We start from the raw sequence: 24,964 nt of genomic DNA, 5'->3' as shown, positions 1-24,964 counted from the left end.
ATGCGAGGTTCGGTCCTTATTTATTTTTCTTAAATTATTATTATTATTATTCGTTATTAGTCAAATAGTCAATAGTAGTTTTATGTTGTTACAAGGTTAAAGCTGCGATGTAAAAAAAAAAAAAAAAAAACCTTCGGAGAATCCTTGGGAAAAAGAAGTGCGCTTAATTGTATTGAATGTTTACACTTTCCTTATTGTTTCTTAACACATTTATGTGCACTTTTAGAAGTGTTGATGTTGATGTGTTAACTAACAAATTAAAGCACATGTAAAGTATTTGATTATAATTTTAACTGTAGGCCTATGTGTGTTATTCAATATAGGCGCTACATAAAGTAAGAAATTTGTACATTTCGACAGAAATGACATTAAAATATTTTATTTTATGATAAATGATTGTCAGTACATTCAACAATAAACTTGAACCATATTTCAAAGACAATAGAAATAATTATGAAATTACATATAAAGATAAAGACAGTCCTACTTAGCCTATTGCATTCAATATTATTTGTATTTTTATTTAATCGCAAATACCATGTTATTAAGTGTCCAAAAACTTTACATTTTGCACTTAAAGAGATTTACATTATATATTATTTTATAATAAATACTCTTTTTCAAAAGTAGCCAAATTTATATTTTACAAGACTATACGTTCAGGAAAAAAATAGGGTCGTCTCTTACAACACACCAGACTTTTATTTTTGCTGAAATATGCATTTGAACAGTATACTGCTTCAGTGTAATTTTTTTATTCAATTCATTACATCAGAATTATTTTCCTATTTCCAATAATTCTAAGACATTTGGTTCTGCCTAGAATTACTGACTGTACAAAAGTGCATGCAGAGCGGAATATCTATCAAAAACTTCTCATTTCTTCTCAGCACTATATTTGTGGGGTTTCAGGTGAACACAGTGACACATTATCTTCCTCACTATGTGCCAGTATATAGTTGCTTTTTCTCGCTATAAGTCTCTGTGGATGTTCAGCTTGAAGATGATTCTGCAGACTGTCCCGTGTCTGTGCGGTCAAGCCACACTCCTCACACACATACAGTTTGTCTCGACGCTCTTTGTAGGCATACTCCTGAGTAATGGCATGGATCTTCTTTAGGTGAGATTCTAAGGAGCAGCGCTGGGTGAAGGCTTTAGCACACAAAGTGCACTTATAGGGTCTCACACCTGTATATTGGAAGTTGAGAGAAAAATTTGAGATATACAAACTTACATATTTAAACATGTAAATATACATTATTATAAACATAAACTTACCAGTATGTGTGCGTACATGCCTCTTCAGATCAAAAGTATCATTAAATCCTTTTCCACAGTGCTCACAAGAGTACTTCTTTGTTTCACTGTGGCACTTTACATGGCGTTTCAGCATACGTGCTGTAGTAAACTTCTTCTGACATACCTGGCAGGATAAAACTGATGCAGCAGGTAGAATATCTGCTAATTTGCTCGCATTTTCTGGGATGACTGACAGAAGAGATGGCATGTTACCTGTAGTTATCTGAAAATGGAAGAACAATAATATATCATATCCTGCTACAGCACAGAAAATTCACACTAACATTATAAGATGTGCCAAAGCAGCCGTTTTAAACCAAAGGAATTGTCATCTCACCTTTATCTTTGAGCGCAAGTAAGGCACTCTTTGGGTCCTCATGCGGCATTCTGGCTTGTGATTAAGTTGACCCTGTGCAGCAGAGGATGGCAGCTTTGCCGTCAGGAATTTGTTTTGTGCAGTTGTGAAGCAGGAGTATTCTGCAATGCTTCCCTCAGAGACTTCATGCACATATGGTGGAAAAAGGGACTCTAGGGAGCAGCAAAAGCAGAAAGAGAGAGATCAACAGATTTTGACTGGCCACTGAGTTCAAGTACTCTTAATTAATTTAATCATTTTTTTATGCAGCAAGTTTTTTCCCCCTATTTAATACAAAGCAGTAATCAGTATTAGCATAGACATTCAGTGAAATAAAACACTATACAAATAGACTTCATAGTCAGAATTCACATTCATTGAAAATACATTTAAATATAATAGCTAATAATAATAAAAAAAGTAAAAGACATAATACATATAATAAAATAATAAATTAATATAGCCAATATGGCTCGGATATAATAATAATGAGAAACTATTTTTCTTATTGCTTAGTCTAACTGCACTTGTCAAAATAAAATGAATTATATAATACCTTAATTATGCAGTATTGAATTCTGTTAACTTCCAAGCCTGTGACACACGAACATGAACGAGACACTCACCAGGTATGTATACGTCCCCAGACTCCCCACGCGCGGTATCCGGAATCTCACTCCAGCTTCTTTTTCCAGTAGCGATGTTAACTTTTTTGACCAAGAATGCCCGAGGCATTTTCGAAAACCTAGCGAATGGAATATGTTCGACTAAGTTCCTAGGGATGCTTTTAAGCGGATCCTCTCGCAACCTACAGTTATCCACAATTCAACTATCCTTTTCCTTATAACAAGGAAACCGCCAGGTGATGTTGCGCATGCGCAGAAATATAACGGCGCAGTGCAGGTACAAGTATAACCGGTTCTCAAACTAATGCTAACCTTAGCCAGAAAGGTAAACTGGTTACTATGTGTTGTTTTAAATAGTAACATGTTCATGTTAGTTTTAGAACACTGTTAATGTAATTTTAGTCAACTTTTTAAACCATGACTTGAGGTTTTCTGTCTGGGTGTGGGTCTACTCCTTTGTTTAGGTGTTTTGTCTGTTTGAATGGAGGTGTATCGCTGTAACAGTAGGCTATCAGCAGGGGGCGAAAGTGCCCTATCACATACATTTTGCCTACTAAAGTTTTAATACACTGCGAATTCTTGAAACCTATAATATGGGTGTTTCATATAATAAAAGGGTTCTGACTTTGCTATATTAGACAATACAGTTGAACAGCTGTCATCATTTTAGTGTAAATCAAACCTTTGTATGCAAATTAGCTTGGAGTATGTTAATGTCTCAAAATCAGATAAGAGTCACAGTAAAACGACCCTCCCACACAAACAATGAAAACACAAACAAACCTAAGTACCCAGCGAAAATGAATAGGCTACGTGAGCTATATGTTTATAGGCTACACAATGTGTCCGTGCACTTTGTTGAAACTACATCAGTTGATAAATTAAGAGCCTAAAAGCAGGTTTAGTACTTGCCCCATTGAAGTCAACAGGGTGCAAATTTTAAAAATAGAATAACTCGGTGTAGGCAACACCGATTTTTGTCGTTGTTCTCTGTATTGACAGCACTCCAAATGTACAAAAAAATGAGCTCAATGTTAAAATTGACCGGAGTTCTCCTTTAAGGGAATATTAGGTAGCCTATTTTTTTTAACAAAGTTTACTTTTATACACAGCAGGAAAGCAGTTTTGATGAGACCGGGTCATTATTTTTTAATCAGAGTATGTTTAAAAGCCTATGTCAGTACAGAGAAAACAGTACAGTCTTTTCTACACAAAATATTTAAGAATAAATAATGCCCAATAGCGGAGCATGTCACATTACATGGGGTAAGACGGTAAGTTGTCACATTTGCTTTTCAGCAAATTTTGAAAAACATTTTGACACGATTTTTATTTATTTACGAATAGTTTTGAACAAATAGTAATAAACAATTAATAAAAAAGTTTTGAGAAAAAAATATTTTTGTTTGTATAAGATGAGGATCTATTTTAGTAAACTGGACCAATTGGACCAACGAGGCTTCCGTAGTTTAAAATAGAGCAAGCATGGCGCTGCCCTGGTGCAGTTCAAATCTCCCAGCATGTTAGATAACAGTATTGTTGCCAATTGTTCAGAAATGTGTCGTGTTTGAAATTTCAGTGTTTCGAAGAGTCGTTTTATTAAACCATGGCTATTCAGTGCGTGTTATTCGGCGTAAAGCGTTGTCGCACATTTATTTCAGCGTATCGACTGACAAGGATTCAGTCTTTAAGAGCTTCCGTGTCTACAGCGACACAGCACGTTAAAATCAATGATATCACAAGCATCTTGAGTCCACTGCGTTCTCACGTGCGCGTGAATTCAGTCAGGAACGCATATACTTTCACCTCCACTGCCGTCGCAAAGGACGTGATTCTCTTTAAACATGACCGGACCCGTTTCTTCAGACTTTTGGCCATTTTTTGTGGTGGTCAGTTTGTATTCTGGGCATATCTGGCTCACTTTGCTTTCACAAGTCTTCGAGACACAAGAAAAATTAGCGGTGAGTCTCAAAAGGTTAGAACTGAGTTAGGGGGGCTTTTCAGTTTTGATATGAATCTTGGTTCAAATGCCTGGAGGTATGGATTCACTCTTGGGTGCCTAATCATTGGTAAGCTTTTAACTCTGCAATTTATCTGCATTTTTATGTATTCAAGCTGTATAAAATGTATTTTTTTTCTGTTGTCGTAGGTGGAGGAATTGTCGGAGTGGCAGTATTGTTCAGTCGTCGTTCTGTCAGTCGTGTGATTCTGCATAAGGGAGGTGAAAATGTGACAGTGTCGACACAATCACCGCTGGGACCTCTCAGAGCTCACCACCTAACTGTGCCTTTGACTCAAGTGACTTGTCATGCACACAGACAGGAATCACCTTCATTTATTCCTCTTAAAGTCAAAGGGTACAAGTTCTACTTTCTTTTGGACAAAGACGGGACACTGAATAATCCTAAACTATTTGATATTACTGTTGGGGCCTACAGACCTATATAATATGTACTTTACACCCCTGTGTGTGTGTCTACAGTTCACTGTGGATGTGTCAAATCTGCTATTCATTTAGTTTCTTGTTGCCTTGGGGGGAAACAGAGCACTGAAATTAAAATGAATAAATTGTGTAACTTTACTGTTAATAATAAAACTTTTTATCTGGGATTTGTGCTGACTCTTATTAAAAAATAAGCTTAAACAGGCATATTCTCTCTCTGACATCAAAGTTGTGTGACACATAGGCCTAGGCTTAGTCATATCCCTATTACAAGTCTGTTTCTGACTGGACAAAATTATACTTCTGTCTTTGCATTTATTTTTTCAGCAGCATTCATGTGTTGTGGAGCCCTTAAGGGACAATGTGATGGAAAAGATATGAGATAGGATTTCAATGCTTTTGCATTTGCTCGCAAAAGTTTTGTGTTCTTTTTTCTAGGGAAAAACGCAAAACATTTGTGAGGGAACGCAAAAGCATTGATAAATAAATTTTCCTGACATCTCATATTTTTATCTTCACCATGTCCCTTTAGGAGCTCTGTGTTTCAACATATGTGTTTCAGTTAATTAACAAAATAATAGATTTATAATTTATCTACCCATTTGTAATCTACCCACCCTAAGAAATTCTGAGTTATTTATATATATATATATATATATATATATATATATATATATATATATATATATATATGTATATATATATGTATGTAGTCAACATTTGAAGTGGATCAAAAAAGTTAATCAAAGTTGTCCAAAGACAACAATGGGTATTGTTCAAAATTCATTTATAACTTTGATGAAAGGTTTTGATCCACTTCTATTTTAATATACTTTATAATATACTTTATTTCCGTGATGCAAAACTGAATTTGCAGCATCATTACTCCAGTTTTCAGTGTCACATGATCCTTCAGAAATCATTCCAACATGCTGATTTATTATCAATGTTGGAAAGATTTGTGCTGCCTAATTTTTTTTAAGCTGTGGTTCTTTTTTCAGGATTCTTTGATGAATAAAAAGTTAAAAAGAACATAATAGAGTAGAATATAATAGAAACAATAGAAATATTTTCTAACAATATAAATCTTTACTTTCACTTTTTATGAATTTAACACATCCTTGTTGAATAAAGTATTAATTTCTTTCAAAAAAGAAAAGAAAAAAAAACTACTGACCCCAAACATTTGAACAGTATTGTATTGTTACAAAAGATTTCTATTTTAAATAAATGCTGTTCTTTTTTTTTTTTTTTTTACTTTATATTCATCAAAAAAAGTATCACAGGTTATAAAAAAATATTAAGCAGCACAACTCTTTCCATCATTGATAATAAATCAGCATATTAGAATGATTTCTGAAGGATCATGTGACACTGAAGACTGGAGTAATTATGCTGAAAATTCAGCTTTGCATCATCTAAATTGTATTTTAAAGTAGGCTATAATTAAATAGAAAACCGTTATTTTAAATTATAATAATATTTGACAATATTACTGTTTTTCTGTATTTTTGATTTAAAAAAAATGCAGCCTTGATAAGCATAATTATTTATTTAAAAAAAAAAAAAAAGAAATAATAATATTTATATTGACAATAGGCATGGTGGAGACGTTCATAATTTTCGAGCCGGAAATCAGAAGACAACAAAATGACTTTCACGTTGGTCACAACACACTGATTTTGGTAAATATTTTTTGTAACATAAATATTATAATTAACCTAACTAATGATGTCCCATACGCAAATCCATATAGGCTTTTAAACACTTTAATTTCTTGGGTAATTAAGCCATGAAACATAAGATGAGGCACATGTCATGTGTTTGCTGCCTCTACCCAGTTCAGTGATTCATGAATGTCCTACCAGTTCTTCAACGGTTCGCTTATTCATACATTTCAAACCTACACGTCACCTATTGGCAAAATATGGCTGTAATTGAAATTCAACGTGTAGGGTGTGAGCTATGGAAGTTTCTGGAGCTCTCAAACCACATGTTTTTAACTTCGCGACGTTTGCTTGGTTTCCCAGTGAATATAATTTTAGTGACAGTTAGTTGGCGCTATTAGCAAGAATAATGGCCATTAGAGGCACATTAGAATCCACTGAGGAGAAAAGGCGGTAGATTGGAAACGATAGATGCTTCACTGATGGGGAGGAGAGATAGAGTGGGTGTGAGGAGGCGTTGAAACATTTTAAGAAAAGTTGTAGCACGTGTTTTGGTTAATTTTGTATCATTCGCTCTGATGGATTTATCATAATTTTGTCATTTTTCTGCTATCGAATCTGTGTTAGCTACATTTCAATTAACGGGAGATGGATTTAAACGAACTTAACAACGAGAAATAATATGAACGAGCAGGATACTGGTTTGTTTTGATCATAATGAATCATAATGAAGGAAGAGAATCGTATCATCGTATGCATGATTCCCAGATTCCTCCAGCATGGATGGACCCGGATAACTCAACGGCTTTTCACATACGTTCGGTAGGCTATTTTTTCTTTTTCTTTTTAAATATTTTAGGATATTTAGCCTACTTGAATATATTTTCTAATCAACTCAATTAAATAAAAGGAATACCTCAGAGCTAACAATAGTTGTTTAATATGGTGAAGATCTTCTTCTGCAATATGAAGCCTATAATTGTGAACAGTTTATAATATTTATTTTGCAGAATCTCACTGAGGAGACTACATCTAGCCCAAGTCTTGATGTAATTACATCTAGTCCAGATCTTCAGTGGCTTCTGCAGTCCTCTCTACTTTCCCAATCAGAGACCACATTGGGAACATTTTGTTCATTCATACCCAGCACCACCATGCCTAACTGCCCCTGTTTGCCACAGTGCTCCAGTCCTGACCAGTCCTATAACGGAGCTGTAGGGGACAGTGCAGTAGGACATACTGATAAGCATGTAAGTTACTAATATTTCTGATATTTTAAGAGTTTGGAATGCAGAAAATAGTGAAAGTGAACTTGAGTGGTTCCGGTGACTCATTCATTTATGGTAAAATATTGAAATGACTCACACCTGAATCACAAAGGGGCATGAGGAGTGAGTCAGTGCTGTGGTATTTGAGCGGGAATCTTAAAGCGCAGGCTCAGATGGATCACTTTGACATTGGTGCCAATGGATGAGTAACAGGAATAGCATATTTGGAATAGGGTAGAATTGCTGTGTGTATGCTTTCTTGTTATCAGCCGTAAGATGGCAGCACCATCACTCTTTTAGACTTAAAGGGTTGGTTCACCTAGAACTGAAAATTATCCCATAATTTTATTTCCCATAATAAAAGTTATCCTAGGTGTATATGACTTTCTTCTTTCAAACACAATCAGATTTATATAAAAAAATATCCTGGCTCTTTCAAGCTTTATGAGAGTGAATGGTACCATTTTTTTTTAAGCCCAAAAAACCGCATCCATCCATCATAAAGTAATCCGTACGGCTCCAGGGGGTTAATAAAGGCATTCTGTAGCAAAGCGATGCATTTTTGTAAGAAAAATATCCTTAATTATAACTTATATAAACTATAATCACTATAGCTTCCAGTAACGCCTATCCGCATGTTCACGAGAGAGTCGAGTTCCGGCTTATGACGTATGATGTGTAGCGTAAGCTTAGGTGAGAGTAGACGCCTCTCGCGGTTCAAACATGGGCTGGGCAACAAACTCAAGCTCCTCCAGCATTTCTCTTTAAAAATTCTCGTTTTAGACTTCTAATTCGTGACGGGTTGTTTTGTTTTGCTCTATTCTCTGTGCTTCTGCTTTCATCAATACGTCGGGTCAGAGGTCACTCTTCTGCTAGAACTAGACTCATGTACGGCTGTTACCAGAAGCCAGTGATTATACAGTATATATAGATTATAAAGTTTTAAATATTAATATTTTTCTTACACAATTGCATTGCTTCACTTCAGAAGGCAATTATTAACTCCCTGGAGCCTTTTGGATTACTTTTATGATGGATGGATGCTGGACTTCATTCACTCCCATTATAAAGCTTGGGAGAGCCAGGATATTTTTTAATATAACCCTGATTGTGTTTGGCTGAAAGAAGAAAGTCACATAGGATGTCTTGAGGGTGAGTAAATATTGGGATAATTTTCATTTTTGGGTGAACTATCCCTTTACGCTTAATGGTTCTTAAATGAAATTAGTCTTAAGACGGCCTTCTTTTATAGATGTCCTCTGAGGAACTTGACAGGATAAGGATCCGCAGGGAAAGGAACAGAGTAGCAGCTGCCAGATGTCGGGATCGCCGTCGGATGCTTATAGACACATTACAGAATGTGAGATGAGTTATTATTTGTGGTATAAATGCTATACAGAAGCCTAGTTGTATGTCCTGAGCTTGCGCTTTGTCTTTCAGGAGACGGATCATTTGGAACACGTGAAGACACAACTGGAAGAAGAGATCGCTGCACTTGAAAGGGAGAGAGAAAGACTAGAGTTGGTCTTTGAGGCACATATGCCCATCTGCAAGTTAAATGACCCAAACCCAGAGTAAACACTGATGCTGGTCATGTTTAGTGCTGAAATCTGCTGGTCAGATCAGCTGTGTATTATATAACGTAATAGGCTTATATTTGTTAAAGAAAGCGAAATGTTGAAATATATTGGTACCTTGAGAATTATTATCTTGCATGCAGATTTGTTTTACTTGTTTTTGTAATAAACCACAGCTTCAAATGGTGTTTCTTTGTCAAATCTTTTTGTACCATGGGTGTAGGGGTGGACCTTGGCTGGGCGTAAGCTCCATAAATTGTATATTTATTTAGCTATTATGTACTGTTTAAAAGTACAGTAAAAACAGTCATTTTGTGAAATACAATTTAAAATGACTGTTTTCTATTTTAGTAATTTATTCCTGTGATGGGATTCTTTGATTAATACAAATTTCAAAAGACTAGCTTTTATTTGACATTGATTTTTTGTAACAACATAAGTCTTTACTGCCCGTCCTTGTTTCTTTAAAAACATTTTCTAACCCAAAACTTTTTGAATGGTAGAGTTATTAACAGATGGTTTTTTTTCCATTTTTTTTCTTCTTCAAAATAACACTAAATCATATAATTTTTCCAATGGCAACTGAACCTCCAATAGTTTTACCACACATAATTACTTTGGAGATGTGCAGATTTAGTCAATTATTAACATGAAAGATAACTGAATTACCCAAAAATGTCTCACTGCATGTTTCCTTAGGCTACATGGCTAATGTAGGCAACGGTTGTTGCAAGTTTGCCTGTAAAGTGTAAGTCAGAAACATTACACAAGCGCAAAATGTTATACCAGGACATTAAAACAGCCAAACATAAAATAACATAATATTTCTCAACATTTTGTTCAGCTGTTTCTACAATCATGTGCTTTGTTTATTCCTTAGCAGCAGGTGGCAGTCGCACATATTATCCTATCAGACCGAACGCTCGACGGAGGGCAATGTCTGGTGAATGTAGTTCAGCTGGAGTCAAACCACCAGAAGTTGAACAGGATTCACACGACCATAAGAGTTTGACAGCATCTTCTCCTTACATGTACCACAGCAACAGTGCTCATATGCTATTATTTGTTTGTGTGTCTGCATAAAGCGCATATAGATAGATCTGCACGTGCGTGTTTGGAATTGTAAATGCGTAATAAGTTCAAGGTTCTACAGAGCGATGCACCTTTTGCGTATTTTAACATCAGCTAACTGTGTCTTTATTGACTGACCTTTCAGCACAAAACAAAAAATAACACGATAAATTTAAATCATCAGTTTGACGTCAATTTTCTTTGAATAAACAGGTTACAGTGGTCATGTATTACTTAGATTTGTCTTTAAATATAGGCCTAGCATAAAACAATTAATTAATAGAACAAACTGTTTAGCAAATAATAAACTATTGCCATTTTCTAAAATCCACATGGACATTCCATTTGTTGGTACCAGTCAAAAAGTTAGTCAACGCAGCTATGACTGCTATATCAAATTGTTTCATTAAATGTGTTTTTAATACATTATTTTAAATATTTTATTTGTTTCTTCTGGCTTTTTATGAAAATGTCTACGGAGTTAGATGTGTTTGTTGGGAATACCACTGTCCTGGATGAAGATGTGTACCAACTGTGGTTGGATGGACACACAGGTTAATACATTTTTATGAGCTTGTAATACGCACTTTTCCGTTTAACATTTCAGGTGATGATATACTCTTCATCTTGGTAAATAGTCAGAGATGCAGTGAAAATGCAGATGGAAGCAGGAGTCTTGTTGGGTTGTGAAGCCAATGTAGACGTTTTAAACAGCAACACCAGTTCAGGACATTCCAGATGTGTGAGCGGCTCCTACCAGTCCCCTTCCAAAGTGGCCAATCAGCTTCTTTTCCAGATCCCTCCTCACCGTCAAACCATGGTTATTGAGAGGTCTGTGGTCCTACTAGAGTTTGCATCCATTTTCTATAATATTACCAAAGAAGTTTTAGTTGTTAGCTAGGGCATCATCTGTTTTGGTGAGGTTTTTTGTTTCTTGCCACATTTGTCCTGTAGGTACTATGAGTTTGATAGTGTGTTTGCCAGGGAGGTGCTCAGTAAGAAACTCCTAAGGGAACAAAAAAGACTTGGACAACATCAGTTGAAAGACTGGGATTGCACACAAGAGCTGTTGTCGACAGGTGGCGCAAACACTCTGGCTTCTTGTATTTTTGAATGCCTCACTAGAAAAGGATGAATATTGCATGATTTGCAATACTATTTTATAGAAATGATTTTGTCAGTGTACTATAATATGTCTCTGTTCATAGAGCTGTGTATGTGAATGCCGAGGCTTTTTAGGTCGGGTAGAATTCTGGATCTCTGACCCAGTTAGTTTGCTGGCTTCTATGGCTGCAATACACAGTGTTTTCTGGCAAACGGGGGTGTTGAAATACTTCTGGGTAAATTGGCAGTGGGCGGGATCACACAGACCAAAACAAAAACATTCAGACATGGGATGCACTTTTCAAAGTAGAATAACTGGCTGTAGCATTGTTTTTGCATTTGAACTTTGTATGTTTTCTTAAATATCTGCATATATATTATGGTATTTTTATGCTTTAGAACAGTCAAAAAATGACATACAGCACCTTTAACTAACGTTAACAGAGATTAATAAATACTGTAACAAATATATTGCTCACTGTTGAAGGTTAATGTTAGTCAATGCATTAACTACTGTTAAATAATGGGACCTAAATATAAATGATTACTATTTTAACCCCCTTTTTACCCTTTTCTCATTTTGACAATTTCACCAAAGTGGTGGAAGAGCTAAAAGGCCCCCTAGTGGAGAACATCTAACATCACTTTCTCCTGTCTGATGTTCTGGGAAGGTGAGACTTTCACACATGAGGCCAAATGAAGCATATACAGTATTCTCTACCATTCCCTTACGAATGTTAAACGGCAGCTGTTCCACCTATTGAAATTGTGACCATTTCTAACTTTCCAGTACCAAGGATGTAAATGTGAGCCAAAAAACATATTTCTTACCTGTTCTTTTTATAAAGATTAAGATGCTTTTGTGATTTTATACAACCAGCTTCACCAGTGAAAGCTTTTGGACTTATAATTGAAAGCAATCGTAAACCTGGCCAAACCTAGGATACACACAGGCATATCTTAAAACTGATGTTTCTGTTCTGTTCATCCTCTTACTGTTTTGCTTTGTTTTTCTCCTCCATTTATTGTTCTCCTCATATGCTCTTTTCTGTTCTCTACTCGCTTTTCACACTCTTCCCTGTCCTCTCTCTGATTCAGTCATGTCTCTCTGCAGGGACTATGCCACCATTGTGTTCTTTGCTAAAAGTCGTTTTGATACAGGGTACTACTTGTCTTTCCAGGACTTTGCCTTTTGTGCTGTTACAGCTAATCAGCTACTGGACTGTGGGGGCAGTTGGTAAGATGTTTGTCTTTAAGAGACAGTTCACTGACAGCTCAGACTGTCTGTACTTACTAATATGCACTGCAAAACTGTTTTGCACTAAACCAAGTAGAATGCATTTCAAAGAGAAGTAGGTACTATGAAAACAAGCATGTATAAAAACAACAAATATGCACTGCAGAAACACCACAGCAGCAACTACTACCATTTGCATGGTATTCCACCAATCAGATCATCTTTGGTGAGTGTCTTTGTGTAGCACGCAATGGTGACATGCAGAGTAAAATTTAAGCAAGCAGGGAAGTGACAGTGCAAAAAAATGTTCAGCCTATGGCCACTAATTAGGAACTATTTGGAAAATCCATGGGAAATGTTATAGTAATAATGAAGCTAAATTAATTGGAAAGAAAAGGCATTACGGGTTTATGCATTCTCATATATATATATGAAACTGAAACACCTAGTTTTAGACCACAATAATTTATTAGTATGGTGTAGGGCCTCCTTTTGTGGCCAATACCGCATCATTTCGTCTTGTGAATGACAGATACAATACAAGTCTCTTACAGTGGCCAGAGGGATTTTGAGCCATTCCTCTTCCAGAACCGCAGCCCGGTTACTATGTGATGCTGGTGGAGGAAAATGTTTTCTGATTCGCTCCTCCAAAATACCCCAAAGTGGCTCAATGATATGTAGATCTGGTGACTGCGCAGGCTATGGGAGATGTTCAACTTCACTTTTATGTTCATCAAACCATTCTGTCACAAGTCTTGCTGTGTGTATCAGTGCATTATCATGCTGATTCACAGCCCTTCAGGGTACAATGTTTGAACCATTAGGTCCACATAGTCCTCGAGAATGATTCGTAGTTCTTGGCCATCAAGTACATTAGGGAATCAAGTACATGTCATGATATTGCAGCCCAAACCATCACTGATCCACCGCCGTGCTTCACTCTGGGCAGCAACAATCCGGGTGTTAAGCCTCTTCTGGGCTTCTTCACACCGTAACTCCCACTGATGTGGGAAAGATAGTGAAGGTGGACTCATCAGAGAGCAATACATGTTTCACATTGTCCACAGCACAACATTTGCACTCTTGGCACCAATGAAACACATTTGGCATTGGCACGAGTGACCAAAGGTTTGGCTATAGCAGCCTGACCGTGAATATTGTCTCTGTGGAGCTCCCGACGAACAGCTTTGGTGGAAACAGGAGAGTCGAGGTGTGCATTTAATTCTGCAGTGATTTGGGCAGTTGTGGTCTGATGGAGACAATCCGATTTAGTAGCCGGACATCCCTTTTAGACCAGTGTTGAGTAAGTTAAAAAAGTATTAAATTACTAACTACTAATTACATCTTTAACAGTGTAATTCGATTATTGTACTAATTACTCTCTAAAAGGTATTGGATTGCTTATTACTAATTACTTTCTAAATCCCATATCAACCTCGACCAGTTGAACAATACAAGGATAGACATGAAACTGCCCTTTAATTCTTTCAAATAAATAATATAAAATTGCATAAATTATTCTTGAACTGACCAAAGTATTTAAAGGGAGAAAGCTACATTAACAACATACAGTTTAACATTAGATGTTAAATTTTGATGTTAAATCCACTGTTGTTTTATATAGAATTGTTCTATAGTCGATACAACTGTTATTTCCTGTAATTAAATTACAGAAAAATTAATAGTAATCCTTTACTTTTTCAAAGGAAAAGTAATTCAATTACATTAATTAATTACTTAGTAATGCAGGAATGTAAAATTAGTCAAGATTGGCCACTAGTCCGTGCACATATAGGTGTGAAACCTCCAACACTATATTGGCCAGTGTTTCAGTTTCATTGTCCAACCCCTATATATATATATATATTTGTATGTTTATATAAAGTTTGTTTTATTTATTAATTTGTTTTATGTTGGATAACGTGGATGAACATTAGAATTTGTCAAGAGCTCTAGTTAGCATTGCTTCAAAACTCACACACACACCAAAGATGTCCGGGATCTGTTCATCGACCTTGTGGAGAAGGCACTGACACTGTAGATAAACTGCATGGCATGCCATGAGGTGATATTTGTCCCCTGAATAGTCCCAGGTTGAATGTGACAATGATTTGCACTTCTCCTCGCAGTTCATTGAACCGTGCCGGTCAGATAAATGGACAATCGGAGACCTCAGACTTTTCCTCAAGCACTACAGCAGCTCACACGCTTCAGGCTTTCACGTTAGTATACATGCATTTATGTGTGTTTGTGATTACTTTATCATATAAAAAACATTTGTTAAAAATCCAGTTAGCGTGATCAAATCTCTCTTTGCTAAATTTTACTTCCTCAGATCCCTCTGTATATTAAAGTATTCTTGTACAATAGATTTAAATTTAGTTAAAAAAAATCTGCCTTAATTGCTGGTTTTAAAAGTGGTCATGGATAGTCCTGTTACTTATTATTTGGTTAATAGTAGCTACCTGTTTGTGTGCCCAGCGGGTGTGGGTCATCAGCAGGGGGGCTGGTCAGCTCTGGAGTGTATGGATGAGGAGACACTTTTACTACCTTATAAAAGGCCAGAGCTGGGACAGCTGTCACCCCCTACAAATGGTCATGGAAATTTCCTCTGGATATCTGCAGAAAAGTCCTCATGGGAACTTTCCCCGGCACTCCTGCTGTTTCTGAAAGTAGGCTACCTCTGTTGTTTCCATCAAAGCCATTGTCTTAATGGTTCTTAATTCTTTGTGTAATGAAGACGCACGATGTTCCTGGCACCGGGTTGTGTGTTACAGTCAAATCAGGAGGCCTTGCCTCCTTTTTTGCCCTGTTAATTTGTGTCTGCATTCCTTTTTGACATCCCCCAGTAAATATCCAGCAGCGCCAGACACAAGCGAGCTTGATCAGGATGAAAGTTAACCAGGTAAAGTGTGTTAAAAATGGGAAGCCTATGAATTGCACAGGATTTGCCTAATAAAACCCAGGTGGATTGTTTTCCAAGCGTACAAAACATAATAGATTTGGGATTTGGTCTGGAAACCAGGAATTTGAATCCTTGGGGGCTGGAGGAAAAAAAAGGCAGGAGGGTGAAGGGTGGCAGAGATGCAGGGGCCGTACTGGAGTGGGTGGAGGGGAAGAAGTGGGCCGTCCTAAGCTCCTTTCAATAGCATTGCATCTTTCCTCACGGCCTGGGTCCTGTCTGTGGTCAACAACAGGCCGCTATATGCTGAGGGAGAGAGAAATCCATAGACATAGAGACAGACGAACAACACGACTTCTGCCGGACAGATCAAGTGAAGTGAGTTTCAAACCATCTGTATTTGTCATTTCAAACAATCTGTAAACCATTTATCATTCCAGGACTTTACTCAGTGTTTCCTTGCAACTTCTACTATGAAATGAGTGACAGGAAATGAGTCAATGCTTTGCCAGATGTGACAGAAATCTTTAGTTTGAATTGTAACAGTTATAGTTGAGGATTGCAGACAAGGCTGTTGGCTTATTTTTGGACGGATCTGAGTGCATGGGCTTGCCGTCATATCCTGCAGGGTTCAGACACTGGCCATGTTACTGCCTCTTATAGGCAGGCCAACTCCACTGTTCAGGAACAAACAGTAAAGCAAGTCCCTAGAAATCTAAGGAAAGTCAAGTCAGTTTATTTATAGAGCACAAATAAAAACTAGTAATGTACCACCAGATGGTATAATGTTTTTAATGGTGGTTAAGATAATTAAGCAACCAAAGGTTAAAAAAAACTCAAAGCTACAGAGAAAGATCATCTTTAATCCTGAAACATGAGTGTAGGCAGATGTAGTTTGTCAGATGATTTAAGAGTCCTAAAAGGATAGTGAAGGCTGAAGAGATAAGATGGAGCAGCTATAAAAACAAATAATAAAGCCTTATAATAAATTCTTTATTGTAGTGTAACAAGTTTAGAGAGGCCAGAACAGCTGAGATGCTGTCCATTTTGGACAATAAAGTCCTGTGTTAAGAGTGTTACAAAAGTAGTAACATGCAATTGTTTCCTCATACCTGTTATAAACCATTTATTAGTTTTTCTGACATCTTTTTAGGTTGATTCTGTGATTAAATATTATATTTGACTTGATTAAAACCAGTTAATGTTACTATTATTGTTGTGTACAGTAGTCAGGATGATATGAAGGCATAAATAACTGTCTTCAGATTGCTGAATGTGAGGAATGGAAAGTCCGTCATGCGCTGTCTGATTATATGCACTGACTTGTCTTGTTTCCAAGAACAGCCTATTATCAACATCAAAATCATAAACTTGCATTTATAACTTACAGTATCACATATGCCATGGAGTAATATTTGTTCAAGACTTCTATTTATGTAAACCTAATCTCACTTGAAAAAATGTCCATGCTGGTTCAGGTAAGTTACTGCTGGTCGAGCTGCTGGACAATGCTATTGTAAACACTTGCAATAAGGTTCATTTAGTTAGGTACTCTTACAGCATTGATTAATCTAGATTAATACATTTTAATATTTCACATTGTATAAATGAACAATAAATAATGCATTATGAAAGCATGGATGTGAATAAGTATTATATCATATATTTATAAATTAACATTAACCTAGATCAGTCTTATTTTAGCATACTTTTGATACTATTATACCCCCCCCCCCCCCCCCCCCCCCATATAACACATTTATTAGCAATTACCTTTGTTCTTTTTTTACAAGGGTTCACCCCCACCTGTCTGTCTGCCCCCTCCTTATATTACCAGAGGAGACGAACAGACCTCCTTGCACGTCTGTTCTCTCTCTTATCGGGCCTCTTTGGAGTGAGAGTGTGCCTTTACGACATCTATACATTTGTTCATCCATCCAGCTGTGAGTGTGGCAGTGTGAGTGTCCTGTACCCGGAACTATGAAGGCCACATATGTGCTACTTTGTGTGGGTCTGCTTGTTCTTCCTGCTACAATCTGTCAGTCTCCTGCTGAACGTGACTCTTACACAGTAAGTAATTTGACAATTTCTCCATGTTCCTTCTACCGTCCTCTTCATGCTTGAACATGTACATTTCTATCTGCCTTCCTACATAACTCCCCATATGTAGTGTGGTATTGTATGCTGTCAGACATCAGTTTGCATTAGAAGTCATGTTCCTGTCAATGAAAGTGTTTGAGTGAGACTAATGATTAAAGATAACACATAATAAAGTGTGTTTTCTCTGCCAGGAGTGTACAGATGGCTATGAGTGGGACGTGCAGACTCAACTCTGTCGAGGTGGGTGGAAGGTCATGTGCCAGAGAAAGAGAGAGATGATGAGAAAGTGATGCATTTTCTCTTCTAATTATCCTGTTGGTTAAATGTCACATGCACAATCCGTCTGTCCTGCCCCTGTGTCTGGCTGCATCTTTGAATGTTAAAATACACTATGTCCCGATAAAGCGCAGGCGATCAAAACAAGATGTAGGCCTACAGTATAACAAAATCCTGCTTCATATAAATGCACAGCTAAATTATGTCATTTATGTAAATTATGTAATGCTTTTTGATGTTAAAATACTCTCTCCCTTCTTACCTTAATATGCAAGATACAACATATCCTAACAGGGTTGCCTCAAAAAAACAAGTAATAGTCATTTCATCTGAGATTGTGTCCTGACCTGCCATAACTAAGACATCAATAACATTTGGTAGGCTATTTCTGTGACTGGCGGTAGCCCCGCCCATTGTGATATCTGATTGGTCCAAATCCCACTTCACCGTCAAATATCTTGACATACAAATCAGAGATTTTCCAAGGGAGAGACTTTGATACAAATTACCAAAATATAGCTGTTAACTTCACGTTTTTATGATTTTAAAATCTTTATGGTTGTTTTTTTAATGTTTGACTCTCTTAAAGGGATACAGTACTTCACCCAAAAACAAAATTTCTGTCATCATTTACTCTCCCTTATGTCGTTCCTAACCGGTATGACTTTCTCTCTTCTGTGGATCACAAAATAATACATTTTGAAGAATGTTGGTAACCAAACTTCTATGAAGTTCCACAGAAGAAAGGAAGTAATTTAGATTTGAAACAAGTAAATGATGGCAGAATTTGCTATTTCAGATTTGAGAAAATTTCAAACCGCTGTATATACGCATGATATTTGTTTTACATATCTGGCATTTAATAAAAAATACATTTTAAAAATGATTTGACATTCAAATGACTTCTCACCTGGTGAGAAACCTAAATTCTTTTCTCTGTTTTACTTAGACATAAATGAGTGTGATACTATTCAGGAGGCATGTCAAGGAGAGATGAAATGCTTCAATCACTATGGTGGTTACCTGTGCCTTCCTCGCTCTGCCCATGTGGTCACCGCACCCGAGTCCTCCAGCCAATCAGAGCCCAGTGTGCCTGTGGAGACTAACGAGGCCTTTAACCCCTGTCCCGTAGGCTACAGGGCCCAAGGAGAAACCTGTGTGGGTGAGTTATTTAAAGGCAGATGTGGGAAATCCTATTCATATGGTTTTAGATTGAATATGTGCATCAGTGTGGCGTACAGAAGCTCTTCATCCTTTAGAGGATTGTGTGTGTGTATTGGACAGACATTGATGAGTGTGAACTGGACATGCATGACTGCCAGCCCAGCCAGCAGTGCATCAACACCGTGGGCACCTACACCTGTCAGTGCCCTGACGGCTACAGCAAGATTGGCATCGAGTGTGTAGGTGAGAGAAGAAATGATCTGTCTTAACGTCTGTCTTTAAAATATGGATGTGTCTTTAATGGCCATTTTCACTGAGAGAAACAATTCAAGATTTATAGTAATCTGCAATCAAGAATCATCCTGGCCGATTTAATTTGTATAGGATTAGGCTTCTATTCTACAGTCTACAGTGTCTTCTTCTCTCTTCTGTTAGATATTGATGAGTGCAGGTACAGGTACTGTCAGCATCGCTGCGTGAATGTGCCAGGATCTTTCTCTTGTGAATGTGAGCCTGGATTCCAGCTGGCAGGAAACAACCGATCCTGTGTTGGTAAGTCCTTAAACCAGATACTGTACATATTCCAAAAAACTACATTTTCTTACGCACTCACATCATTAGTTTGACATGTTAATCAAAATGCCTTTTTAAACAGAATAGTTTAATAAAAAATAAAAATTCGGTCACTGTTTCAAACTTCTTTCCTCCATGGAACAAGATGTTTTCCAAATTGATGGCCATGGGGCCATTAAAAGCACCATAAAATGAGCATAAAGTGATTAATACGATTTGTGCATGTGCACTTGCACTGTATATAATAGCTCTGTTTGAGGTGAATGCCATGTTTGATGTCCGTGAAGATCTGTTATTTGAGAATAAATCATTAATGTCCATATATAATTAACGTTAATGAACATGAATGAGACATAAAACATATTACTGATTGGCACTTTCATTATGCTTTTTTGCCCTTTTTGGAGATCAACACACTGTAAAAAAATTTTTTTTAAATGATCATGGCAACATTTTTATTTTTATTTTTCATTACTTTAACTCAAATGAAAATTAACCAATTTCAACTTCATTTAAGATTCAAATAAAGTTAAGTCATTTTTAATGTTATTTAAATAAGCCAAAAAAAGATTTGAAAGACTTTGAGTTGAAATACTGTCTTTGAGTATACAGTAGTTAAAACATTTAAAGCAGAAACTTATTTCTTAGTTCTTTTTTTTTTTTTTTTTTTTTTTTTTTTTTTGTACTTCAGAATTACTTCTTTTGTCTTCCATGGAAGAAAGTTAAACAGGTTTGGAATGACATGATGGTCCCAGCAAACACCAGAGACTTGAACCAAACATTTCAAGAGTGTTGTGTTAATGTTGTAACAGCCTAAAGAGAACCTACACAGAATGTTTTCTACTAGTTATTTTTATATTTTTATTTTTATAACCCTAAACTAACCTTCCCAGAACATTGCAGATGCTAATACAAAAAACCTAATACACATTTAAGTATAATAGATTAATTTTTTTTAATGTGCAAACTTTCACTTTAATGCTTTCTATTCAGAAATGTTATTTAGCACAGAACTTCTAACATCTCTGTTCTTTGTTGTCAGATGTAAATGAGTGTGAGATGGGAGCACCTTGTCAGCAAAGGTGTTACAACAGTTATGGCACATTCCTGTGTCGCTGTGATCAGGGCTATGACCTGGGACCTGATGGATACTCGTGCAATGGTTGGTGCACAAGACATTAGCTCAATAGTTTTTGACAAATTGATGATGGACTGAATGTGATTGGCTTTATTTCTCTTCTCCCAGATGTTGATGAGTGCAGCTATTCCAGTTTCCTTTGCCAGTTTCAGTGTATGAATGAACCTGGAAGATTTTCCTGCGTTTGTCCAGACGGTTACGAGCTACTTGGAACAAGACTCTGCCAAGGTAACCCATATTTAAAGACGCCATATTATGCTTTTACAAAGTCTTGATTTTTGGGGTGGTTTACTAGAATAGGGTTTCATGCTTGAATGTAAAAAAACACACATTATTTTTCACATATTTGATGTTGTTGCAGCACCTCTTTTCCTAGTCTGCCTATAACGCTCTGTGTAGTTCCTACTGTGAAGCCCCTCCTTCCATAAAGTGCAATGAGCTCTGATTGGTCTGCTGGACCAGTATGTTGCATAATAGGTCCTCTTTAAAAATGACTCTTACATTCAGCTTGCCATAATAATTCTGTGTGTAGATGTGAATGAGTGTGAGACAGGCACTCATCTGTGTGGGGAGAGACAGGTCTGTGTGAACATCCATGGCGGGCATCAGTGTTTGGACTCCAACCACTGCCAGGAACCTTACGTCCAGGTCTCAGAGAAGTGAGCCATTTTTAAAGACAACATTTAACTGAATCAGTCATGTTTTGGCACTTTTCAGTATTTAATAGGGGTGTAACAATACATCGATATGATCATCTCAATGTAACGTTGTGTAAATTAGTCACAATATTACAATTCGATTCAGTGGTATATTGATCGTTATATCGATATTATTATATTGTGACTAATTTACACAACGTTACATTGAGATGATCATATCGATGTATTGTTACACCCCTATTAAATACTGAAAAGTGCCAAAACATGACTGATTCAGTCGTTGTATATGTCCAGTGGTGAAGTCGGAGTGTCGTGACATGCCTTTCTCCATTGTGCATCGATACATGAGCATCACCTCTGAACGCTCAGTTCCCTCAGACATCTTCCAGATCCAGGCCACCAGCGTCTATCCTGGAGCCAACAACTCCTTCCGCATTCGTTCTGGAGACGAAAATGGAGAATTCTACATACGGGTTAGTCAGAGACGTAATGTCTTTTATACATCAGTTTCAAAACTCAAGTTACATAATTTTATGTGATTTAGTACGTACTGGTAAAAATAGCAAACGTACTGGTACGTACTGGTAAAAATAGACCTAATTTGCTTTTTTATTTTTTTATTATTATGGTAACACTTTATTTGACAGTGTCCTTGTTACATCATTTACATGTACTTACCATAGGAATAACAGTGAATCATGCATAATTACATGCAACTAACCATCAACCAAACCCTAATTCTACCTTAACCCTATAGTAAGTACATGTAGTTGCTTAATATTACTCAGTACTTAAATATATAATTACACTGTAACAATGACACCTTAAAATAAAGTGTAACCAAAATAATATTACACTACTATTCATATTATATATATATATATATATATATATATATATATACATATATATATATATATATATATATATATATATATATATATATATATATATATATATATATATATATATATCATATTGTATATTTTTGAAAGAAGCCACTTATGTTCACCAATGCTGCACTTGTTTGATGTATAATCAGTAATAATTTGAAATATTATTAAAAATTAAAATAACTGATTTGTATTTTAATATATTTTAAGATTTATTCCTGTGATGGTAAAGCTGAATTTTCAGCATCATTACTCCAGTCTTCAGTGTCACATGATCCTTCAGAAATCATTCTAAAATACTGATTTGCTGTTTAACAAACATTACTTATTATTATCAATATTTAAAACAGTTGTGCTGCTTAATTATTGAACTGAATCTTTTAAACTATAGTGTATTTTATTATATTATATTATATTATAATTATATTAAATTATATTATATTATAAAGATTGGGGCCAGTATGATTTTTATTTAATTATAATAACACTTTATAATAAGATTTTTATTACATTATTAATACATGATCATTGTCACATATTAGTTTATATTGCAGAATCTTAAATATTTTGTTTTATTGTTTCATCTCTTGTCCCCAGCAAATCAACAACATCGGTGCCATGTTGGTTTTGGCCCGAGCAGTGACTGGACCAAAGGAGTACGTCCTGGATTTGGAGATGGTGTCTGTCAATCCTCTCATGAACTATCAGACCAGCTCTGTTCTTCGTCTCTCCGTTTATGTTGGACCTTATGCTTTCTGAGGAGAGAGAAATGGAGGGATGAACATAGACAAAATACTGAATGACAGAAGAATTTTAATTCAGTCTATTTCTGCTTCCATGTGTTAAGAATTAGGAACACAATTCCAGAATTCACCAGCTAATAATGTGAAATCGTCTTTTTTTGTTGCTGACTTTGGCCTGTAACTGCGGGCCTATTCCGGGAAGTGCTAAAGCATCTGAACATTCATTCCTCTCACTTTGTCACCGTGGACTCATTCTCACACATACATGCAGCATACAAGTACAAACACACACACACACACCATAAACACAAACACATATCAGCTCCAAATATTTCAGAAAGATAGATCAACATATCAGATCTTATTACTACCAGTTTTTGCTAATAAAATCCCTCAATACATATTTACAGTATATTTATATCTAACCTACATACAACACATATTTCAAAGTACCTTTGTAATTACATGTATCTTAGTGTAATACTGTATTATCTCAGAAAACACTAACAAACTAAAGACAAATACAGGTCTCTATGGGCCTTGAATGAAACAAATTTCTTTGTAAATAATTTGTGAAACCATTCTTAAGTATATTGCTGCATTTTGTCTAATGCGTATTGAATTCACTTCTGCTCCCTGACGATACAAAAATCTGTTTTTTTATTTGGTTTTGTTTTATTATATTTTTTATTACATTTTTAAACTAAAAAGTAAATAAATGTAAAAAAATAAATGTTTCTTGTCTGTAGGCTGAAAATAACCCAATTTTTGTGAAGTGTTGATTGGAAGTGTTGAAGGTAAGTAAATGAAATGTATTACTCAGGTGTCTCCACATGGTGACAGTGTAACACTGTGAACACATAATTTTTTACCTTGAGTTTTACCTATTTGCTATTAGTTGAAAGAACCATTATTACAGACACATTTAAGGGGCAAAGTTCACAGATGTGTTGCCTAAAATAAATGTCACATGTTATAGCTCTACTGTACTTCGTTACTACTGTACATAATATTTTCAGTCTGAAAATACTATGTATTTACTACAAGATTTGAAGTTATGTAGTTTCGGAACAAATTAACTGTAGGCCTACATCATAGACAAAAAGACAGATCAGCTGAAGAAGTTAATGGATAAAAAAAAAGTAACATTGACGATATGTAAACAGATGCCAAATGCTAATATTGGAGTGTAAAAGGCTTGTGTTTTTGCAGGCCATTCATTAACATAATTTCATCAATGGACTGGTCATCTCGCACTTGTTGTGGAATAATGGCAAAACGAGTAGGAAGATCTATTTGAGTCAGCGTCTGATTTATTACTGCTATATGTGTGTGTGAAAGCATCTGTGTTAATTATAACGCCATGGAGTGTATTGTCAAGTGATAAGTGTGAATTTAGCCAAGTGTAGCTCCAGCAGGGAAATGATGAGCTCATTGATGGTCAGTGTTGGCACAGAGGGCTTGTGGGCAGTGTAGCAGATGGATGTAGGTGTGATGGGAGTAGCTCAGCACACTGACAATCATATGAGATGATGCTGTAATATTTTACATTCTCCAGTTTTTTATTAAATTGTCTCTGAAGGTACCACAAGCCTTTGGATATCCAGCAACAGGAGGATATTAACCTAGTACAGTACAAGCAAGGAATAATGACGGGCCGTTGAATTATTAGAAAAATAGTGCACACCGGAAGTGGCAGTGGACACGCGAAGCGACGTAATTTTACAAATACATTCGAAATAACTGAAATCGTTTGGCAAAGTCATAAGGAGCTCCATGCAATGCGGTCAACACCTGTCTGTAACTACTTCAGATTCAAGCATTCAACAGCCAGCCCCGTAGTCTAAGCCTTTTTAATCCGCTTTTAAC

The 24,964-nt window shown here is 36.2% G+C and overlaps 6 protein-coding genes across 8 annotated transcripts in view; 4 read left to right on the top strand and 2 right to left on the bottom strand.

Moving 5' to 3' along the window:
• sumf2 (sulfatase modifying factor 2) overlaps nucleotides 1-24,964 on the bottom strand; it is a 144,136-nt gene that overhangs the window by 27,087 nt on the left and 92,085 nt on the right. The window lies entirely within an intron of this gene.
• On the bottom strand, nucleotides 365-2,514 carry ovol1b (ovo-like zinc finger 1b). Its single transcript, XM_079847789.1, has 4 exons — nucleotides 2,281-2,514; nucleotides 1,637-1,827; nucleotides 1,279-1,522; nucleotides 365-1,188 (listed from the first exon to the last, which is right to left on the bottom strand). Exons 1-4 carry the CDS (start codon nucleotides 2,387-2,389, stop codon nucleotides 893-895), a joined length of 840 nt encoding a protein of 279 aa, XP_079703915.1. The 5' UTR covers nucleotides 2,390-2,514; the 3' UTR covers nucleotides 365-892.
• Nucleotides 3,739-4,884, top strand: tmem223 (transmembrane protein 223). The gene is made up of 2 exons (XM_079847782.1): nucleotides 3,739-4,349; nucleotides 4,430-4,884. The coding sequence occupies exons 1-2, from the start codon at nucleotides 3,887-3,889 to the stop codon at nucleotides 4,726-4,728; spliced, it is 762 nt and encodes a 253-aa protein (XP_079703908.1). The 5' UTR covers nucleotides 3,739-3,886; the 3' UTR covers nucleotides 4,729-4,884.
• On the top strand, nucleotides 6,752-9,422 carry fosl1b (FOS like 1, AP-1 transcription factor subunit b). The gene is made up of 4 exons (XM_079847522.1): nucleotides 6,752-7,212; nucleotides 7,401-7,640; nucleotides 8,911-9,018; nucleotides 9,099-9,422. Exons 1-4 carry the CDS (start codon nucleotides 7,108-7,110, stop codon nucleotides 9,234-9,236), a joined length of 591 nt encoding a protein of 196 aa, XP_079703648.1. The 5' UTR covers nucleotides 6,752-7,107; the 3' UTR covers nucleotides 9,237-9,422.
• fibpb (fibroblast growth factor (acidic) intracellular binding protein b) lies at nucleotides 10,776-13,642 on the top strand (the record flags this gene model as incomplete). Its single annotated transcript, XM_079847306.1, is given in 12 exon segments — nucleotides 10,776-10,860; nucleotides 10,945-11,022; nucleotides 11,025-11,062; nucleotides 11,064-11,137; nucleotides 11,261-11,314; nucleotides 11,316-11,346; nucleotides 11,350-11,385; nucleotides 11,981-12,046; nucleotides 12,050-12,081; nucleotides 12,525-12,612; nucleotides 12,614-12,647; nucleotides 13,554-13,642. Coding segments are annotated over 12 exon segments (705 nt in total).
• efemp2b (EGF containing fibulin extracellular matrix protein 2b) lies at nucleotides 14,595-23,914 on the top strand. 3 transcript variants are annotated; one of them, XM_079848069.1, is made up of 14 exons: nucleotides 14,595-14,869; nucleotides 15,129-15,319; nucleotides 15,497-15,552; nucleotides 15,845-15,927; nucleotides 17,343-17,619; nucleotides 17,841-17,889; nucleotides 18,875-19,087; nucleotides 19,210-19,332; nucleotides 19,525-19,641; nucleotides 20,705-20,824; nucleotides 20,909-21,028; nucleotides 21,333-21,459; nucleotides 21,737-21,932; nucleotides 22,950-23,914. In XM_079848069.1, exons 5-14 carry the CDS (start codon nucleotides 17,530-17,532, stop codon nucleotides 23,109-23,111), a joined length of 1,317 nt encoding a protein of 438 aa, XP_079704195.1. In that variant the 5' UTR covers nucleotides 14,595-14,869; nucleotides 15,129-15,319; nucleotides 15,497-15,552; nucleotides 15,845-15,927; nucleotides 17,343-17,529; the 3' UTR covers nucleotides 23,112-23,914. The 3 variants fall into 3 exon arrangements, with proteins under 3 accessions (XP_079704195.1, XP_079704196.1, XP_079704194.1); XM_079848070.1 differs by having other exon boundaries at nucleotides 15,129-15,552; nucleotides 17,387-17,619; XM_079848068.1 differs by having other exon boundaries at nucleotides 15,129-15,552.

The sequence above is a fragment of the Squalius cephalus genome (genome assembly GCF_949319135.1).
Source record: "Squalius cephalus genome assembly, chromosome: 17".
Taxonomy (NCBI): Eukaryota; Metazoa; Chordata; class Actinopteri; order Cypriniformes; family Leuciscidae; genus Squalius; species Squalius cephalus.
The sequence above is the reverse complement of the archived record's forward strand: the minus strand, read 5'-3'. Positions and strand labels throughout refer to the sequence as shown.

Bases quoted from the DNA above. Each gene is read 5' to 3' on its own strand.
- fosl1b (XM_079847522.1), top strand. From the start codon at position 7,108: ATGAATCATAATGAAGGAAGAGAATCGTATCATCGTATGCATGATTCC. The intron at 7,641-8,910 runs GTAAGTTACTAA...CTTCTTTTATAG, and splicing joins TAGGACATACTGATAAGCAT to ATGTCCTCTGAGGAACTTGA. The intron at 9,019-9,098 runs GTGAGATGAGTT...TTTGTCTTTCAG, and splicing joins TTATAGACACATTACAGAAT to GAGACGGATCATTTGGAACA.
- efemp2b (XM_079848069.1), top strand. From the start codon at position 17,530: ATGAAGGCCACATATGTGCTACTTTGTGTGGGTCTGCTTGTTCTTCCT. The intron at 17,890-18,874 runs GTGGGTGGAAGG...TGTTTTACTTAG, and splicing joins GCAGACTCAACTCTGTCGAG to ACATAAATGAGTGTGATACT. The intron at 20,825-20,908 runs GTTGGTGCACAA...CTCTTCTCCCAG, and splicing joins TGATGGATACTCGTGCAATG to ATGTTGATGAGTGCAGCTAT.
- tmem223 (XM_079847782.1), top strand. From the start codon at position 3,887: ATGGCTATTCAGTGCGTGTTATTCGGCGTAAAGCGTTGTCGCACATTT. The intron at 4,350-4,429 runs GTAAGCTTTTAA...CTGTTGTCGTAG, and splicing joins TCTTGGGTGCCTAATCATTG to GTGGAGGAATTGTCGGAGTG.
- ovol1b (XM_079847789.1), bottom strand. From the start codon at position 2,389: ATGCCTCGGGCATTCTTGGTCAAAAAAGTTAACATCGCTACTGGAAAA. The intron at 1,828-2,280 runs GTGAGTGTCTCG...GCTGCTCCCTAG, and splicing joins TGGGGACGTATACATACCTG to AGTCCCTTTTTCCACCATAT. The intron at 1,523-1,636 runs GTGAGATGACAA...TTCCATTTTCAG, and splicing joins ACTTGCGCTCAAAGATAAAG to ATAACTACAGGTAACATGCC.